This window comes from Acomys minous (genome assembly GCF_964271855.1).
Source record: "Acomys minous genome assembly, chromosome: 6".
NCBI lineage: Eukaryota > Metazoa > Chordata > Mammalia > Rodentia > Muridae > Acomys > Acomys minous.
In genome coordinates this window covers 115,971,184-115,992,208 of record NC_140487.1, presented here as the reverse complement: position 1 = coordinate 115,992,208, position 21,025 = coordinate 115,971,184, and the positions used below count along the sequence as shown (strand labels likewise).

At 45.8% G+C, this 21,025-nt stretch overlaps 2 protein-coding genes and 1 pseudogene across 3 annotated transcripts in view; all 3 read right to left on the bottom strand.

Moving 5' to 3' along the window:
• Positions 1-2,906: 2,906 nt before the first annotated feature.
• LOC311600685 (aflatoxin B1 aldehyde reductase member 2-like) lies at positions 2,907-20,459 on the bottom strand. The gene is made up of 7 exons (XM_084787680.1): positions 20,179-20,459; positions 8,942-9,129; positions 8,633-8,737; positions 8,295-8,391; positions 7,959-8,058; positions 5,726-5,855; positions 2,907-4,877 (listed from the first exon to the last, which is right to left on the bottom strand). Exons 1-7 carry the CDS (start codon positions 20,378-20,380, stop codon positions 4,716-4,718), a joined length of 984 nt encoding a protein of 327 aa, XP_084643806.1. The 5' UTR covers positions 20,381-20,459; the 3' UTR covers positions 2,907-4,715.
• LOC311600687 (aflatoxin B1 aldehyde reductase member 2-like) overlaps positions 2,907-21,025 on the bottom strand; it is a 55,665-nt gene continuing 37,546 nt past the window's right edge. The window contains exon 8 of the mRNA XM_084787682.1: positions 2,907-4,608. The gene's annotated coding sequence lies outside the window, so the exon portion shown is untranslated. The remainder of the gene's footprint in view (positions 4,609-21,025) is intronic.
• On the bottom strand, positions 14,668-16,972 carry LOC311600693 (large ribosomal subunit protein eL43-like; annotated as a pseudogene). The gene has a single exon. The product of its transcript is annotated as a large ribosomal subunit protein eL43-like (transcript).

The window sequence follows — 21,025 nt, the reverse complement described above, 5'->3', positions numbered from 1 at the left end:
ACTGGAACCAAGTGTAGGGGAATACATGAGGCAGCACCAGTGGACATTGCCACAAACATCTCAAAACCATTTCATATATGATTTTGGCTGCACATTCAGTCTTTGTGTCTTTAAAAACCTGGGACTGAGCTGGGTGATTGTGGCACACACTTTGAATTACAGCCCTTGGGAGACAAAGGCAGATGGAACTCTTGAGTTCAAGGCCAGCCTGCTCTACAGAGTGAGTTCAAGGACAGCCAGGGCTACACAGAGAAACCCTGTCTCTAAACAAAACAAAACAGAACAAAACAAAAGAAAGACAGTTAGATAGATAGAAAAAAGAAAGAAAAGAGAGATCTAGGTACTGATTCTTTGACGTTAATTATATATTTTCTATATGACTTAGCAAGGGCATTTGTGGATATTTATTTACATAAGGTCAACACAATGATTCAGCCTCTGAATTACCAAAAATTAGTTGTGAAATGGTTCAGCAGATCCATGCTTTCAGTCTTGTTCTGTTATTTTTACATGATGGCTCACCGTATAGATCAGGCTGGCTTCAAACTCAGAGAGATCCACCTGCCTCAGCATCAAGTGCTAGGATACAGGCGTATGCCACCAAGGCCAGGTCATTCTCTCTCTTCTTAAAAATAATTTATTTATATTTATTTCACATGCATTTGTGTTTTGCCTGCATGTATGTCTCTGTGAGGGTGGATCTCACTCTAACCCAAGCTGGACTAGCCATCACAGCAATCCTCTTGCCTCAGCCTCCTAAGTGCTGGAATTACAAGCATGCACCACCATGCTCAGCTTTGCATTCACTCTCCCTTTCGAGACACCACTGCTTCTTCTCAAGTCTCAGCGTGTATGAAGTTCCAAATTTCTCTAACGCTACAGACTGCTCTCACTGAACCTGAGCCACATCAGGGTGCTAAGTGGTCCGGATTTGCTTGTCCTCAGCAGACGACAAGCCTGTGTTCATCGCCATGCATGTACATCTTCTTTGGAGCGTGATCTATTCAGATACTTAGCTAGTTGTTTAAATGAGTTGTCCATCTATTCTGGAGACAGGGTCTCACTGTGTAGCCCTGGCTGGCCTGGAACTCACTATGGACACTAGGTTGGCCTTGAATTCCTAGATCTCTGCCTGCCTCTGCTTCCCACATGCTGGAATTAGAGACGTGTATAAAACCTAGGCTGCCTCTTCCCCTTCCTCCTCTTTCTCCTTCTCCTCCTCTTCCTGAAGAGTGGATTTGGACCCCTTAGAGCTGGAGTTACAGGGAGTTGGAAGCCTGATGTCGGTGCTGGGGTCTTAACCTGTCTTAACCATGGGGTCTAAGTCTTATTCTTAACCATTGCACCATCTTTCCATCTCTGCGTTGTCCATCTTTTATTAGATTTTGGTCTTTTTAAATATTCGTTGATTGCTGGGTGGTAGTGACACACACCTTTAATCCCAGCACTCAGGAGGCAGAGGCAGGCAGATCTCTGAGTTTGAGGGCAGCCTGGACTACAGAGTGAATTCCAGGGCAGTCAAGGCTACACAGAGAAACTTTGTCTTGAAAAAAACAAAAAATAAAAAAGGTTATTTGTTATTTTGCTTCATGAGTATGAATGCTTCTCCTGGATACAGATATGTGAGCACAAATGCCTGTTATATCTCATGAAACTGGGGTTACAGATGGTTGTGAACTACCATGTGGGTGCTAGGAATAAAACCTGGGTCTTCAGCAAGAGCAACAGTGCTCTTAACTGCAGAGCCATCTCTCTAGGCCCCAGATTCTGTCTTTTATTTATCCTAGGCACAAAGTCCTTATAGATGCGTCCTTATATGATGTGTAAGTGATAGATATTTTTTCCTATTTTGTGTTTTTCCAATCTCTGATGGGGTTCTTTGATGCCCAACAAAACTTTGATTTATTGATTGAGACATGCTCCAGCTACATAAACCAGGCTGCCCCAAACTCTCCATGCTCCTGCCTCTGGCTTCCTAACACTGAGATTCTAGATGTGCACCCATCATGAACAACTCTTTAAAAACTTTCTTCCAGCCGGGCGTGGTGGCGCATGCCTTTAATCTCAGCACTCGGGAGGCAGAGGTAGGCGGATCGCTGTGAGTTTGAGGCCAGCCTGGTCTACAAAGTGAGTCCAGGACGGCCAAGGCTACACAGAGAAACCCTGTCTCGAAAAACCAAACAAACAAATAAAAACTTTCTTTCTTTTTTGTTGTTTTGTTTTTTTTCAAGACAGGGTTTCTCTGTGTAGCCTTAGCTGTCTTCACTATGTAAACCAGGCTGGCTCCAAATTCACATAAATTCACCTCTGTCTGCCTCCTGAATCCTGGGATTAAAGGTGAGCCCCCAGTCCCATAGACCAGCATCAGGAAGAGACAAGAGAAAGTCTTGGTGGTTCCAAGGTAAAGAGAATTGAGCTGGCCAGGAACAGTTGGCTAAAGAGACCAACTGTTGGTGAACAACTGGTTAGGTGAACTAATTGTTGAGGAGAGATTGAGGAACCTGAGCCAACCCCAGTACTTTATTTAAAGTGAAGGTCAATGTTTTCATTACAGATTTCCTACATCATGGTTTTTTCCATTTTTTTTTATAATCAATAGAGCATTTAAAAATCAATGGAGTAAGAAAACAGTCTAACAAAAATGCAAACAGTTCTGTATAACCTACAATAAAGCATATAGCAAAACTCAGTCAATTTCCAAGCAATGGTCAGTATGACCTGATTGTTATTTCTTTTTTTTTTTTTTTTTTTTTTTTTTTTTTGGTTTTTTGAGACAGAGTCTCTGTATAACCTTGGCTGTCCTGGACTCACTTTGTAGACCAGGCTGGCCTCGAACTCACAGCGATCCGCCCCCCTCTGCCTCCCGAGTGCTGGGATTAAAGGCGTGCGCCACCACGCCCAGCTGATTGTTATTTCTTAAACAATACTTGGGAAAGTTTAATCATGAATTTCCCCAGGCTAAAGCCTTGTGTTTACATGATTTTCACAGCAACATAGCTTGGAATTAAATATCCTCAACTCAGAAAAAAATTGACTTACTTCCCATCCCAAACCATCCATCTTTATCTGAGCCTAGGCTAACTGCCAAGGGAACCTCTATTGTAAACGATCTGTAAAGCCCAGCCTTCCAAGCCCACTCTCTATTGCTCTCAAAACAGATTCTAAAGAAGCTTTTGATTTATTATAAGAAAAAGTTTTACTTTTCTCCAGCTAACAGTGTCTAGCCAGGTACTGTTATGTCAAAGTCCTAACTTTGTTTTCAAGCAGTTTCTGCCTGGCTGCTCACAATAGTCATTGTCCCAAGCCTTAGGCCACAGTCTCTGTGGAAAGACGTTTTTCCAGTGTGAATTTCATAAGGGCTAAGAAACAGAGAGAAAGGCAGCTTTAGGAGAAAAAAAGCATATTTCAAAGTAGTTTTTAGGCAAAATTTCACCTCGACCATACATAATATTTAAGGGCAGTGGTGATCGGCTGGAGATCTTTGGAACTTTGCCAAGCAAAGCCTCTATGGTTTTTCCTCATGTCCGAGACGCCCTACCACCCTTGCCTATTGCTTTGACCTTGATCCTGGACCTTTGATGTGTATGGTACCTTACAGGAATGGCTAGGCAGGATGGATCAGCTTCACCTGAAGCCACCACTGAGATTTCAAGTGTAAAGGATGCTCCACAAGGTGGGGGTGGTCTTTTGTCTTGCAAAGCCAGCTATTTGGAAACTAACTAGGGACACTACTTAAGCCAGGGGTTACAGATAAGACTGGGTATCATAGACAACCTACAGCAAAAATGAGGATGCGCTCTGTTGGTGGGATGCTTGCCCAGTGCGCACAGAGTGTCTGATCTGAGCACTGCATAGCCTGACCTCACTTAGCATGTTTATCACCACAGCACCCTGGAGGAGGAGGGAAGAGGACCAGAAATTCAAGACCACTCTTGACTACATAGCAATTCAAAGTCACCTTGGACTATGTGACACCCTACCTCTACAACAAATGAAGAAAGAAACCCCCCCCCAAAACAAAACAAAACAAAAAAAAACTAAGACTAAGTTGAGTTTTTACCCAAATTGTTCCACTTCTGAGGACTTAGTGAGACAATTATGAAAGACAGAACTCAGGGGCCAGGGGCCCGTTCATCTACCATGGTTGTTTTGGGTTTAATTTTTGTCCTTAGGAGACAGAGCCTCATTAAATATCCCTGGCTAATCTAAAGACCATTCTATAGATCAGGTTTGACCTCACACTTGGAGCAAACTTCCCCCTCAGCCTCCCAAGTGCTGGAATTAGCAGTTATGGGTACGCACTCCTCCTCACTCTGTCACATGTACAAGAGTGAGGGCTGAGGCTGCATCAGGACACGGTGAGGAGAGCCCTGCCAGGCAGAGAGAGAGCCTCCCACATTGATGCTCTCTGAAGCCCCAGCTCCTAGGTCCACACTTTCTCATGGGTCCCAAGGCAGGAGGGAGGGGGCAGGTGTTGAGCAGCAGAGGTGATAATCTAATGTGTAGTACAGGCTGGGGCTCATCAGACACCTGTTTTTTTTGAGACAGGAAGTAAGCAGGGCTGCAATCTATGACACGGTGCAATCGAGGACACGGCATGGATGGAGACTGACATAAAAAGACAAAAAGAAGTCAGCGTAAGACAAGAAACAGCCAGAGCCTGACTCCGATAGGTGGAGGGAAAGAAAGCCCTGGGCAGCTTGAGCCGCCATAGTCTATCTGAAGTAGTTGGGACAGTTGAGAGCAAGCATACTCCAGGCTTCGTCAAAGGCATCCACGACGGCTGGGTCCAGGGGCCCTTCCTCTGTGGCAGCCAAGTTTTGCTCCAGCTGTTCTGGGCTGGACATGCCCAAGATGACTGCATCCCCTAGGGAGCCCTGCAAGGAGAGACAGCCAGATTCTAGCTTTTTTTCTGGCTCCTGATTCTTGCCCCTCTTTGCCTGTCTGTTGGTTACATTTGGGAATCTGTGTGTGTTTACATCTTAAACTCCCCCAAATTACTGGATGTATCTCTAGCAGTTGGACCTATAGACTATGTACCTTAGCCTTCCTCCAGCACCATCACTGCGCTCAACTGAGGAGGCTGAAGACTTCTTCAGTTTGTAAAAATGCCTGAGGTATTTTGCCTCTCTGAGATGCTCTCCTTTCCTATTTGTTATTAGCCCCACTTATGGAGCACCCTTTGGAAGCATGTCAGACATTATGTTATTGCCTAAGACTGAAGCCAAAAGACTTCATGAGCCAGATGCAGACCCCCAGAACAGAGGAGACGGGTTCCTACCTGAAGAGGAGGATTTATATGTGTTGCAATTAAACTTACATTGGTAGCCACACCTGTAATCCCAGCACTAAGGAGGCAGAGGCAGGTGGATCTCATGAGTTTGAAGCCATCCTGATCTACAAAGAGAGTCCAGGACAGTCCGGGCTACACAGAGAAACCCTGTCTCACACCACCAACACCAAGAAAAACGCCTTACATTGCTTTCTACTCCTTTGTATGACTGTGTGGACTCCGGTGTTAATGGGGACTCAGGTCTAAGAGGTACTGTAGACATGGGGCAAGGCTATGTGCCAGGCCTGGCACAGATGAGTAAGAAGAACAAAGGCAGCTATGTCATGAGAAGCAGAGGAAGAGGGTTCCAGAAGAGCTGGGAAGTACAAGCACAACTCTGGGTTTCCTAAAGTGGCAGAAGCTGAGCAAGTGGGCAAAGGATGGCTGGGCTACCTGGAGCTGTGAGTGGTGGTACATCCACCTCAAGGCAGCTGAGGTCATTCCCGGGTCTCTGGTGCCATAGGTGGCCTTCAAGGTCTTCTTCACAAGGTCAACGCCCTTGAAGTGGTCTTCCTTCCAGAAGCTCATTGGGTGAGGAAGGGAGGAGAGATGTCAATATCTTTTTTTTTAATTATTTATTTATTATTATGTATACAGTGCTCTGCTTGCATGTACTCTTGCAAGCCAGAAGAGGGCGCCCTATCTCATTACAGGTGGTTATGAGCCACCATAGGGTTGTTGGGAATTGAACTCAGGACCTTTGCAAGAACAAGTGGCGCTCTTAACCACTGAGCCATCTCTCCAGCCCCAATATCTTTTTTTTTTTAAGATTTATTTATTATATATATACAGTGCTCTGACTGCATTACATCTGCAGGCCAGAAGAGGGCATCAGATCATTGATGGTTGTGAGCCACCATGTGGTTTTGCTGGGACTTGAACTCAGGACCTCCGGAGGAGCAGTCAGTGCTCTTAACTCCTGAGTCATCTCTCCAGCCTCAGATGTCAGTATCTTGGTGTCATTTGAGCACAGGCTGATCCCTGCCATCCTGAGGGGCAGGTGTCAGGGATGTATCTCAGTTGGTGCGATGCTTGCCTAACTATGCAGGAGGCCTTGAGTTCAGGTACCACCTCTTCATAGAATGTCTGTGGTGGTACTCCTCTGTAATGGCAACACTAGGGACCTAGAGGCAGGAGGGTCAGAAATTCAAGGTCTTCTTCAGCTACATAGCAAGTTCAAGACCAGCCTGGGATACATAAACCCATGAACCCTTGTCTCAAAAAAAAATTTTTTTTGTCTACTCTTGGGATTCTTTTCCTCCTATTGGAGGCCTTGTCCAGCATCCATATGGGGCTTTTGCCTTGTCTTGTTGTCTCTTGTCAGTTGTTGTCTTTTGGAGATCTGCTCTTTTCTGCAGGGAAATGGAGGGAAAGTGGATCTGGGAAAGAGGGGAGGTGGGAGGGAGCAGGGAGGAGTGGAGTGAGGGGAAACTGATCAGGATGTATCGTATGGGAGCAGACGCTATGGTATATAGATTTATAAAGTGGCTGGCCATAGTGGCACACACATCTAATTCCAGCACGTAGGAAGCTCCAACAGGAAGAAAGTTCATGTGTTCTGGGTTAGCCTGGGCTACATAGTGAGCCCTGTCTAAGAAAAAAAGAATGGTGCAGGAGAGAATTTCCTTTTGATTGTCACTGTGTGTATATTATGGTCTACAATCTTGCTAATTCTCCTCCTCCTCCTCCTTCTTCTATGTTTTATTGGACTTTTTCATTTGTTTGTTTTCTTAATTCATCTGATTTGATTTGTGTATTTGGGTTGTATCTGCATATATACAGAACTGTGCATACAAAGCCAGAGAAAAATGCCAGTGTCCTGACATAGCACTGTCTACCTTACATATTTAAAATGGGGCATCTTAGCCAAGGGGTGGTAGCACACGCCCTTAATCCCAGGTCTCAGGAGGCAGAGGGAGGTGAATCTCTATGAGTTTGAGGCCATCCTGGGCCACAAAGTGAGTCCAGGACAGCCAAGGCTACACAGAGAAACCCTGTTTCAAAAAACTAAAAAAAGTAAAAAAAAAAAAAAAAAAAAAAAAAGATAAAATGGGGCATCTTAGTGCTGGAGATATGGCCTTGAGTTAAGAGAGCTGATCACTCTTCCAGACAACTGAGGATCCATTCCCAACACCCACGTGGCAGCTAATATCCTTCTGTAACTCCAGTTCCAAGGCAATCTGTTGGCCAGGCGGGGTGGCACACACCTTTAATCCCAGCACTAGGGAGGCAAAGGCAGACAGATCTCTGTGAGTTCAAGACCAGGCTGGTCTACAAATGGAGTCCAGTACAGTCAGGGAGGGGCTACACAAAAAAACCTGTCTGGAAAAACAAAAGAAAACAAAAAAAGGTGATCTGATGCCCTCTTCTGGCCTCGTTAGGTACTGCATGAATGTGGTGCACAGACCTGCATGCAAGCAAGCATCCATACACATGAGCAAACAGATAAATACATAAACTTGGTCTTTTACTGAACCTGGGCCTTGGCTGACAGCCATCAAGCCCTGTGATCTTCTTGTCCCAGATCAACAATGTACCATAGGTACGCAAACGATTAAGAATGAGTTTGTATGTAGGTACTGGAGTATGAGCTTCCTGCCCAGACACAGGCCCCACCTCAGCTTACCAGTTCCTGTAGAAATCATCCCATTTCTTCCCAAAGAAGCGGCTCAAAGGCTGCTCCTCATCTTTCACATCGTATCTGTATTTGCCAGTCAGCAGGCCTCCTATGGGGAGACAGGAATGGAACCCTGGCCCAGACTCCTCCCAAAAGCGACCTGATAGCTCTTTGGAAGGAACTGAGGAGCAGGAGGGAGCCTGGAAAGAAGGGGACCCAGGCACCCCCTTGTCAAGGCTCCCTGATTCCTAGGGCCTGGATTGGCATCTCCTATGGCAGTGCTTCATAAAGAAGGGCAGGGCATGCTCACCCACCCACAGGGGACGTCCCCATGGCAACCCATACCAGCCAAAGGACTGTAGGCATAGAACTTCAGTCCAAAGTGTCTGAGGCAGGGGATGAGCTCCTTCTCCACCTGCCTGGTGGTGGCGTTGTACATGCCCTGCAGGGAGAAATTGGAAAGAGGAAACATGTAAAAAAAAAAAGAGACCTCAATGTACCTTTGTAAAGCCCCTCAGTTTAGTCCTTAACAATCCTGGACCTTGACTATCAGGGCATAGACCTAGTGATGGGGAGTTTGTGGTTTATAACCACCTAGTCTGTGGTTATGCCCAAAGATCCAGGATCAGCGGAACCTTGGACCCCAAAGTCTGATTGATCCCAGCACACTAGGTTCCTCTCACCTGGTACACAGTTGGCAGGATCCAGCCATTTTTCTTGCACAGGGTACAGATCTCAGCCACCTCCCAGGAGGCATAGTTGGACAGGCCAAACTCCACAAACTTGCCCTATAGGAGAGAGCCTTTATCACAGCCCAGCTCAGGGAGAGGCTGCATCACAGCCCAGCTCAGCCCAGGAGACCAGGAAGGAGAGACTGACTGAGTGGGGAGCCTGGAGTGAGGTCTGTGCCCAGCTCTGCTGTGTGTTCCCAGCACTCACCCTTCTGGCAGGGTAAAGATGAAAGGGTCCGAGGGCTCAGGGGCCACCCTCACCTCCTGATGCAGCTGGTTGCAGACCTGCAGTGTCTCCTCTATGGGGGTGCTGTGGTCTGGTACGTGTAAGTAGAAGAGGTCCACGCGGGGACACTGCAGCCGCTTCAGTGACGTCTCCAGCTGGAACCGGATATTGTCAAGATGGTTTGAAGTCCCAATAGTGGGAACAGTCTTTGTGGCAATTTTCACTGTGTGTGGGGAGGGGAACAACAGAAGTTAAGAGCTGTGTGGGGCAGTTTCATGTGTAAAGTGCTCACTGTGCAAGTGAGAGACAAATGAGGAAGCAGGACTTGGCAGGGCTGTCTTAAAACTCCCTTGCTGGGGAGAGAAGACAGACGAGTTCTGTAGTGAAAGTTTTGGTCATGTTTAAACACGATGTAAATATGATCCCAAGTGTGGGATGTGAAACTGCCTTTAGCTTATCCACAGCTGATAACAGCCTGGTCAGAGGGTACCTGGTCTCTGCCAGCTGGAAAACATCCTTGTGCAGACTCTGAGAGGGTATAAATAGGAGCAGAGGGTGGGGGGCGGGGAACACTTCAAGACTCTCCTAGAGAGAAAACACAGGAACGCTTATGAGAAGGCTGCTGCTGATTCGTTCCACTTTGGCTGCTACTGTTTGCTGTTTAGTTGGGCTGCAGAAATCCTGATGAGAGGAGCACAATTGCTCCAGGGAACTGAGTCTGCAAGGTCTACTCCCCGCACCCTTGCTAACCTTCTCTCCTACCTAGGGTCCGTGGGTTGCAAGGGAGGTAGAGGCATTAAGGAACCCCAGACAAAGTAGCTTTTTAAAAATAATCAAAGCCTACACGGTCTAGTGGAAATGCTGAACCCTAAGTTCAGTTGAAGAAAGACCTTGTCTCAAAAAAATAAAATAAAATAAATGAGGTGGAAGTGAGATAGAAGTTGAAGTGAAAGTTTCTTTGAAGACTCACTTGTGTCACATGATGTTTTTCTGGAGAGATCTTGTGAGAGGACATGTGATGTTTTGCTGGGAGCAGACACGTGAGAGGGCCTGGGATGTTTGGAAGGGTATAAATAGAACCACAACAGAGAGTGGAAGGAGGCTTACTGCATTGCTACCCTGCCGTGGAACATTCTTCTGGTGTTTGCTCTCAGAGAGTAACATTCCAGAGAATTTTCTCCTGGTGCTCAGGCTGGTTCTGGCCACTTCCATTGACTCTTGCTGATTCGGCAGAACCTTGTGGTTTTCTGCTGGATTGTGCCACCATCATGGATTTGTGTGACTGTTTGGTGTTGGCTATTTGACTGGAATAGTGGTATCTTTTTTTTTTTCTTTTAAGATTTATTTTTTTTATTTATATAGTATTTTGCCTGCATGTCTGCCTGGCAGGCAGAAGAGGGCACCAGACTTCATTATAGATGATGTGAGCCAGCATGTGGTTTCTGGGAATTGAACTCAGGACCTTTGGAAGACCAACCACTGCTCTTACCCGCTGAGCCATCCCTCCAACCTGTCTGGTGGCATCTTGACAACACAGCGTGGTATTGACCGTTGGACCTACGTCTATACAGGTCCACAACCACTCTTTCCCCCCTTCCTCTGGTTGGCGAGTTAGAAGAAGGAGGTTGAAGAGTTTAAGAACCTTAAATAAAGTAGCTGTAGAAAATCTAAGCCCTACCATCTAGAATGAGATCTGGTGCCTTCTTCTGGCATGCAAGCAACAACACATGCAGGCAGAACACATAATAAATAAATCTTTAAAAAAAACAAAAAAACAAAAAAACCAACCAGCATCCATCAAACTAAGGTGCTAGCCCCTTGATATGAGAAGGGCAGAAGGTCAGGATTGCAAGGTTATCCACGGCAATATAGTAAGTATGAGGCCAACCTGGGCTAGGTGATGTATTGATGGTCTGTGTACGTGTAAAGGTAACTTTTATTTATCTGAATTAATTGTCATCCTGGATGCTTACAGCCTCCATCTGCTAACCTAGGGCCAGACCTGGAAGTTTCTAGCCGTTCCATTCACAATGTTCCATCCATACGTTTTTGGAAACCTTGAAGCAAGTACTCTAATAACTATCGTATCTTAGTGTGCTCCAAGTTCTGGTCCTACTTCAATTTCCATTGTGACTTGCATCATCAATTTAAAAAAAAAACACCCTATCTTTTTAGACCTAAAAACATTTTCTTTAATCCTAAACAACTAAGCTTAATTGTAGTGCCGTATCTAGTTTTCAACCCAATCAGATACCTGAAAAGGATAAATATAATCTGGATAAACAGGAGGTGCAGAACAAGCTGCTACAAAAACTACAGAAATGACAGAGATTTTGGGCTGCTTGGACAGTCACCCAAGATTTCTCTATAACAATGGAGCATCGTCTCCAGCCTTCTGGCTCAAAACATCTGACAAACTTTTCTGTGAAGCGGGTATTAGGAAAGACTTGCCTACCTCGTCCTTTCAAAGCCCAGCTCTGACTTTGCTGCATCCAGTTTCCCCAGTATTCTGTGTGCAGCTGAAGCAAGGGCATTTTATTGCCCACCGGTGAGCTTGCCACGTATAAAGCGAACTCCATATGGAGGTTCTTTGATGCTCTTTGGAGTGGCATGGCAGTGCTGCCCGGAGCTAACATGTCTCATTGTCTTTTGTTGTGTTTTGTTTTTTGTTTTGTTTTTCGAGACAGGGTTTCTCTATGTTATCTTGGCTGTTCTGGATCCACTTTGTAGACCAGGCTGGCCTCGAACTCATAGTGATCTGCTTGCCTCTGCCTCCCTTAAAGGTGTGGCCGGCTGACATGTCTCATTGTCAAAAAACCTTTTTTGTTATTGTTGTTGTTGTTGTTTTGTTTTTTCTTTTGAGACAGGGTTTCTCTGTGTAGCCTTGGCTGTCCTGGACTTGCTTTGTAGATCAGGCTGGCCTTGAACTAACAGAAGTCTGCCTGCCTCTGCCTCCTGAATGCTGGGATTAAAGGCATGCACTACTATGGCCAGCTCCTGTCAAAAAAAAAAAAACTGAAATTAATAAAACATCTTTAAATGCTATATTCTGTAGATCTCTGGGGTTTTTAAAGATCATCTATCTCTAGTACATCTGAATTGTTTGTTTCTAGCTATATACTGGCTAATAAACTTTAAAAATTCCTGTGATTAACAAAACTAGTATCCAACAAAACCACAAATTCTTAATTATCCTAAACAATCTGTGACAATAGATTTCAAAAGGACTAGACCTTCATGTTGTATCTTTAAGAATCACATATGTACAATAGCTTAAAAAGAGTTGATAAATAGTATGTTGTAACTAGAATATAACCTTAATTTTGTATCAATGTACAAGGATCTGTAACAATGTAACCAAATATGACCTCAATTTTGTATCAGTTTTTCAATGATCTATAGAGTGGATTCAATAATCTACCCTTTTTCCCTATTAGTCCCATATATTTTCTATATCACCCCTTTTTTCTCTTCATCCCTTCCCCCCCCTTTTCCTCTAACACTACATAGGAGAGAAAGAAGGATAGAAGAAAGAAAAAGAGAGCGTATTAAATCTCTGAGTCTAATCTTCTATACTTTGTTTCCTCCCTGACCAAGACCATTAGCAACTTGCAACCTACCCCAAAAAGAGGACAAACACATGTCACCCACGGAATAGCCAAAATTTGCCCAGCATGCCTCTTGGGAATGGGGTGTCATTCTCTTAAAATTGCTTCCTACTGATTTGCCACATATTTTCTTTTTCTTTTCTTTTCTTTTTTTTTGTTTTGTTTTAATTTTTTAAAAAAATATTTTTTTATTATTATGTATACAGTTCTCTGCCTGCATGTACACTTGCAGGCCAGAAGAGGGCATCAGATCAAATCATAGATGGTTGTGAGCTACCATGTGGTTGCTGGGAATTGAACTCATGACCTCTGGAAGAGCAGTCATCTCTCCAGCCCCATTTTTTTTTTTCCGAGACAGGGTTTCTCTGTGTAGCCTTGGCTGTCCTTGACTCGTTTTGTAGACCAGGCTGGCCTCGAACTCACAGTGATCTGCCTGCTTCTGCCTCCCGAGTGCTGGGATTAAAGGCATGCGCCACATATTTTCTTTTTTGAGCTCAAGAAATTGGGGAAATGGTCAAGCCTTTTTGCTATGTTTTGTTTTAGTTTGGGTTTTTTTTTTTTTTTTTTTTTTTTTGGTTTTTCAAGGCAGGGTTTCTCTATGTAATAGGCCTGGTCATCCTGGACTGACTTTGTAGATCAGGCTGGCCTGGAACTCACAGTGATTCACCTGCCTCTACCTCCCAAGTACTGGGATTAAAGGTATGTGCCATCATGCCCGGCTGGTCAAGTCTTAAGAAAGCTAGTTGTGGGCTGGAGAGATGGCTCAGAAGTTAAGGGCACTGCCTGCTCTTCCAAAGGTCCTGAGTTCAATTCCCAGCAACCGCACGGTGGCTCACAACCATCTATAATGAGATCTTGTGCTCTCTTCTGGCTTGCCAGTGTGTACATTCAGACAAAACGTTGTATACAAAATAAATAAATAAAATCTTAAAAAAAAAAAAAAGAAAGCTAGTTGTAACATTTGCTGTTCAGTGTCTATGTGCTGTGAAAATGCAGGCTGAAATGAAGTCCTGACTGGAGCAGCCTGTGTGGCTGGACAATCTTAGCTAGCCTTTTTGAAGTGGTTCTGGATGCAGATTCTAGAGAAAACAGATACTGATGCAGCCTGTGAGGCTGGACCATCTGGGATACTTGTCTTGTCTTCTTTGGTGTCTGGTCTTTTTTCTTCAGATGTTTCACTTGTCCCCTAGTCTCTGGATTCCTCAGTTGGATGCTTTTATTCTCCTGGAAAAATAAAAAGCAAAATCCTGCCCCAACCCTAACTCTGACAGGTTGTATCTTTCCTAGGGCAAAATGCTTTTAGTCAATAGAAAAAGCGTTATCTCTCAATTTTAAAAAGTTCTCTTGAAAATTTGAAACTAAATATACCTTTTCTTTTCTTTCTTTCTTTTTTTTTTGTGTTTTGTTTTTTGTTTTTTGTTTTTTCGAGACAGGGTTTCTCTGTGTAGTCTTGGCTGTTCTAGACTCGCTTTGTAGTTCAGGCTGGCCTCGAACTTACAGCAATCTGCCTGCCTCTGCCTCCCGAGTGCTGGGATTAAAGGCGTGTGCCACCACGCCCAGCAAATATACCTTTTCTGAAAAACAGATTGATTTATTTATTATGTATACAATGCTCTCCTTGCATGTACACCTGCATACCAGAAGAGGGCATCACATCATATTATAGATGGTTGTGAGTTACTATGTGGTTGCTGGGAACTGAACTCAGTACCTCCCGAGGAGCAGTCAGTGTTCTTAAGCACTGAGCCATCTCTCCAGCCCCATAAATATACCTTTAAGTATATTTATTTTTGGATCATAAAGGACATTCGCTTTGCAAGCAGCTTTTACATTTAAATCATTATAATTTCTATGTGCCTGCCTCTGCCTCCCAAGTGTTAGGATCGAAAGTGTGTGCATCCCAAGTACTGGAATGCTGGGGTCCAGCTCTTGAAGCTGGGAGGAATGGCAGCAGCATTAAAAAAAAAGGGGGGGGGCGGGCGTGGTGGCGCACGTCTTTAATCCCAGCACTTGGGAGGCAGAGGCAGGCGGATCGCTGTGAGTTCGAGGCCAGCCAGGTCTACAAAGTGAGTCCAGGACAGTTAAGGCTACACAGAGAAACCCTGTCTCGAAAAACCAAAAAAAAAAAAAAAAGAAAAAAAAAGAAACCCTCAGAGGACAAGGTTTTTATTGCAATCTGGCATCAGCAGAGCGAGCTGCATACCTGGGCTTCCACTCTCAGTTGTCAGATGACCGCAACCCCAGTTTTTATTGACACATACAAGGAAAAAAAAAAAGTTCACCCAGGTCATGTACCTCAAGCATAAAAACTCCTCATTATACCATTTCCCATGAAAGAACAGAAACACCCATGGCCCAATAACCCCACCATCTATCCAATCTTAGTAAGCAAGCAGTTTTAATTATTAACCCATGAGAGCATTCCGTTCTAACGATTGCCCATCAGAGAGTTAGGCATTTGCTGTTTCCTTTTCACCTTCTTACTACAAAATATTCTGAAAGGGGCAAGACAGAGAGAGAAACCTCAGACTTTATTCTGAGGTCAGTTTATCACATATATTCCCTTTCCTTTTGTAAGCAATATATAGCATAATTCTTTTTTGTTTGTTTGTTTTGTTGTTGTTGTTGTTGTTGAATACAGGGTTTCTCTGTGTAACCTTGACTGTCCTGGACTCACTTTGTAGACCAGGCTGACCCCGAACTCACAGCCATCCGCTGCCTCTGCCTCCTGAGTGCTGGGATTAAAAGTATGTGCTCTAGCATCATTCTTTTTTTCTTTTTTAAAGGTAAATTAACCCATTTATTGCAGGCTAGGCAAGTCTCAAATGGTAGTGCTTCTTACTGGTCTTTCAGTTCCTTGAGTCTCTGATGGCAGACTTCACTGTGACGGCAGAAGTGGTGTTGTAGGTCCAGGCCCCACCAGCCACTGTTTTCATGCAGGAACCACAGTGCCAGATGCCAACGGCTCATCTCTTCATCTTGGTCTTGCCACAGAAGGAGCAAGTGTACTTGGCGTGCTGGCTGATTTCAATTTTCTTCACCATTTTCTGGAGGGAGGTCCTGTATTTCCCGATGATTCCAACCTTCTTGGTGCGTTTAGCCATCTTGCCAGAACCAAAGCCAGAGCCCGAAAAGGAAGAGTCTAGCACCGTTCTTATACTGGCTTAATTCTAATTCTTTTTCATAAGCGGCTATAGCATCTTTAAATCTTTTAATTTTCCCTCCTTAAACAATCCCATGGAATATTACTAGCCAAAACAAGCCAGTCTCTGAAAAGTAAATGGTCTAACCACCATAGGTTTCTCCCATGAAACATTAAAGGGGAAACTTGAGTGTATGGTCTAATAATGTTTAATATTAGGCCTATAATTATTATTATTAAGGCAGTATTTTCTAACCCATTAGCAGTTAATCAAGATACAGACACCTATTATATTTTAAAGTAGCCTCAGTTAACCTGAGGGAGGGCAGATATTAATCCCCTAAACCACCTCCCATAGTGAGGCAGGCATGAGAAGCCAGCCATGTGCTTCTCCTCCTAATCCATGGCCCAGCCTTCTTCTTCTTCTCCACCCCTCCCCTCTCCTCGTCTCTCTGTCTCTGTCTGTCTGTCTGTCTGTCTGTCTGTCTGTCTCTGTCTGTCTGTCTCTCTCTCTCTCTCTCTCAGCCCTGGAACCTTAGTCATACCTATCCCATTGGCCCTGCCCAGGTGTGACAGCTTCTTATTGGTCAAACAAGTTAGGCTCTTAGGCAGAGTACAGGTTGGGCAGAGACAGCAAGCAGTAATTAGCATCAAAATACATCAGACCAAACCTCCAATAGTATCCCTGTTTAAGCCTTAACTCGTTTTGCAAGGCATCGTTAGCTAGGGAACAGGTCACGCAGCTTTCTCATTATCTTACTGATTTCTTCAGAGATCTGCTTATCTCTCAGAACATCTCCAACTGCCTGAGCCATGCTCTCCCAGGAAACTACTGTGTCCCCTGGGCTTGGCCCCACGTCTTTGAGATTTCTTTGATTTTTATCATTAATGGAGGAATCATTCACAGAGGGAGGGGACTGGAACCAGGACCATGAACTAGATCAGAAGTAGAGTTGCGAAAACCCTAACTTGAAAGCCGAGAGAAACAGGTAGCGTCGACAAACCTCACAAGCCAGAGCGGACTCCTGGATTGGATCCTTGTCATGCAATGCACGGGGTCTCAACTCTGGCTTTGCAGGGCTTGCGTCTCCGACACTGGCTTCAAAAGTGTGCACCAGCACCACCCTGCTCATTGTGGAGGGCTTTCCCTGCTTGCTGTGGCTGCTGCAGAGGGAGCCCAGAGCTCTAGGGCGCTGAGCCTGACACCACCGCCACCACCCCCTCCTTCTGCCCACGTGGAAGCCTGACAGCATAGTCTGACTCAAAGCCACCCCAGCCCACCTCTAAACTGTGGTGTCCTGTTGACTCCCCGAAGAAGCTGTTGTCATCCCCTCCCCCGCCCCTACCTCCCCACTCCCCTACCCCTGCAGCCCTGAGACAGGCTACCTTCCCCCTCTGCGCCCCGCCCCCAGTCCCTCACTCTGCTGTATTGCCACCCCCAAAAGCTATGTCCAGCCCTTGAGCAGTGGGCCACTGTGACTTGCTGCCAGTCCTCCTTCCCACCTTCCTGCCCTGGGGCTGCAGAGATGGGAGACAAAATGTCAACTCCTGTCAAGCTCCTTATTGGGGGGGGGCGGGGGGGGTTGCTGTCCACGGTGACAATTTCTGCCTCAGACCGTTACAAAAACCGGGACACATTCCCTGCCTCAGAATGCCTGCTGCCAGCGCCGTAGGAGCTGTCCATGATGACAACAGCCTTCCCTGCTTCAGCCTACTACCTTCACAGTGGACTCTGTAAATTTCATTACTTTATTACCCCTCAAGGCAGAAAAGTGGCCGAACTTCTGCCTGTGAAAGCTCCAGCAGCCCAGCACCGCCCTCTCACCACCCCCACTTACCCCTTGGAACTTTCAGCGATCCACCTGCCTCTGCCTCTAAATACTGGGATTAAAGGGGTGCGCCACCATGGCCGGCCCCAAATGATGTTTGTAACCTTGACTAACTTCTTTTTTTTTCTTTAAGATTTATTTATTTAGTGTATGAATGCTCTATCTCCACGCACATTTGCACACCAGAAGAGGTCATCACATCTCGTTGTATAGATGGTTGTGAGCCACCATGTGGTTACTGGGAATTGAACTCAGGACCTCTGCAAGAACGGTCGGTGCTCTTAACTGCTGAGCCATCTCTCCAGCCCACAAGGCTATTTTAAAATATAACCAGTAGCTGTGGATTTTGTTTGTTTGTTTGTTTGAGATAGGATTTCTCTGTGTAGCCTTGGCTGTCCTGGGCTCCCTTTGTAGACGAGGCTGGCCTTGAACTTTCAGCGATCCGCCTACCTCTGCCTCCTGAATACTGGGATTAAAGGCGTGTGTAACTATCTGCCTGGCAGTAGCTGTGTTTTTAATAATTGATAGTGGGTTAGAAAATAGGGCCATTGCTGGGTGTGATGGCACACGCCTTTAATTCCAGCACTCCAGAGACAGAGGCAGGTGAATCTCTGTGAGTTCAAGCGCAGCCTGGTCTGCAAAGTGAGTCCAGGACAGCCAGGGCTACAAAGAGAAACCCTGTCTAGGAAAAACAATAAAACAAAACAACAAAACAAAGCAAAAAAAAAAATAAAATAAAGAAAGAAAGAAAGAGAATCCATCCATAATAATCACAAGGCTAATAATAAACATTTGTAGGCCATACCTTTAAATTAACAGTAACAATCACCAATCCAAATCATCATGGCCAGATTAATGAAAGCAAGCTCTTTTACTCCTGCACATGGGCTGCCTCCTGCTAAGGTGGAGTTTAAGAGGCCAGCCTTGGACATGAGGAAGACAAGACTTTTATAGCTTAGGGCTTTCCAAATGGGGGATTTGGTGGGCAGCGGTCACAGGAGCAGAACATCACAACAAGTTAGTCCTAAAGTTAGTCCTTCAGTTCTTTGACCTCTACACACACAGCCACTCCTCTCAGGATTGCCAAATCTTGTTGTCTTTGTCCCTGTGCCCAAGCCTTCTAGAATTTTTCTTAGCTTCCTCTCTGGGAACCTGAAATGCTAGCACACAGGGGTATTCCTTTCAGGAAAGAAACGCATAACCTGTTATCTGCCAAGAAGGCTGAAAGCAGATTTGCATTCTAGCATGGGTGCCTTTGGTGCTATCAGTGTGTGTGTGGGGGTGTGGGGGTGGGGGGGACTACACTGGACCCCTCCCTCAGACACTTATCATTAGCTTGTTTTCCCTCACTCTATAAATCTCTCTCTCTTTCTCTCTGTCTCTCTGTCTGTCTGTCTCTCTCTCTCTTTCTCTCTGTCTGTCTGTCTGTCTGTCTGTCTGTCTCTCTCTTTCTCTCTGTGTGTCTGTGTGTCTGTGTGTGTGTGTGTCTGTGTCTCTCTTGCTCTCTATGTCTCTCTCTGTAGCCCTGGCTGTCCTAGAGCTCAGCTGGCCTTGAACTCAGAGATCCACTTCCCGCTGCCTCCCCAGTGCTGAGATTAAAGGTGTGTGCCACTGCTGCCTGTCTATAGAAACTATCTTTATGGAAGGCGTTGCATGTACTTTATAAAGAATTTCGATGTAGTCCCTTCTAATCCTTATTTAGCTTACTTTGTTGCTCAAGAAGATTTATGCTCCCCGGCAAAGTTTTCACCAAAATTGTGCCACGTGCTGGGCAGTGATGGCCCACGCTTTAATCTCAGCACTTGGGAGAGAGAGGCAGGCAGATCTCTGTGAGTTCGAGGCCAGCCTGGTCTACAAAGTGAGTCCTCCACGACAGTCAAGGTTACACAGAGAAACCCTGTCTTGAAAAACGAAAACAAAAACAAAAACAAGCAAAACAAAACAAAACAAAAAGGGCCTTGCTTAAATATGCCTAGAAAAACAACTTGAAGTCAAATTCCCAAAGTTTGAACCAACACTGCCTGTTTTGCTATGTTGAACCAAGCTGCTTTCTTGCCTCCCAACTATGGTAACTCCCTCCAGCTATCATGGTTGAAGAGACTCCCACAGGCTGTGTCATTTCATTTCCCTATGCCAGTTGAGGGGCTACTCCTTCATAAAACTGAAGCCACTGCTAAACCAACAGGCACCCAGAATTCGGAGCAAAGTACAGGGTTCTGAGCAAGGGTGCAGAACGAAAGCAGATCTACTTGCCTGGTCCAAAGTCTGTGCTGGGGATCTGCTGGGGCTGTGCTGACTGCAAAATCGGGGAGTCCATCAGGTGAAGGCTGTCAGAGGCACCTACCTGCTGGGGACTAATTGGGAGAGGCAGCACTCCCAGTGCAAGACTCCCAGTTTTCTCAATGCCCCAGAGACCGGCTAGCCACATGGAATTTGGCTGAGCCAGGGTTGGTGTACTGTAAGGAGAGGGTCCTAGGCAGCTTTTCTGGAAGAAGGGGAGGAGACAGGGGAGCTGTGTAAAGCTAGCCTGCGGATTTTGTGGTTCTCAGAGCTCTTGGTTTGTAACAAGGTGCGATCAAGTTCCCAGGAGCAGGGGTAGGAGTTGGGGGTAGGGTGGAGAGATGAGGGTGTAGGGGTGGGCAGCTGTGCTGGAAGTAATCAATTCTGCTCCTTATGGCACGCGTGACAGTTACCTTTACAGCCGCTGCAGCCCAGCCTGAGCCACATGTCGCCTAGGATAGTCTCAGACTGGCCATCTGCATACATGAAGGCGGTGTCTATCTCGGTGTGGCCCCGCTGCACGAAGGTGCGCACCGCCTTGGCGCTGGCAGCTGCATCCAAGCTACACCCTATCTCCATGATACCGAGCACAGTGCTGGGCAGGGACTGCGCCATGACAATGCCAAGGAAGGCAAAGACAGGGAGAGATGCAGACTATTTGTGAAGACTGAAGCCAGTGGCTGGAGGCTATGGGGTACCGATACCCTTTAAGTAGCCTTCTGTGACCCCGCCCACCGGGGGGCTGGGCTAGCAGAGAAAAGAGAAGTTTTGGCCAAAGCTCAAGACTCCTGCAGAGCAGGGAACTCTCTACACTGGCACCACCTGGAGCACTGTGGCAGGTCCGCAAAAACTGGGTGGGAAGTAGCAGATCCCTCTGCCCTTCTGCCTCTCTGGCCCATTCCTGAGCTGTCCTAGGGTCTCTGGATCCTCCTAGAAGGAGTTTAGCAGGTGGGTGAACCATGGGATGCCATCTCCTAATTGAGGCTTGCTGAGGGCTCTAGACAGTGGAAGGACGACAGAGAAGGCCTGTCACTCTTGACTTATTAATCCAGGAGAAGATGCCCTCAAACTTTGAGGCAACTCAGGTTGTTCAGAGAATCAAAGATGCAGAGGCTCACAAGCAGCAAAATGCTCAGGACAGGAAATCTTTGAGGCATTTATGCAGTAGGGAGTTTTGATTGACACAAAACAGGAAAGAGTGTTTCTCATCACAGCCTTTTACAAAGACAGTTGAAGTTAAGTGTGGTAGTTCCTGCTTGT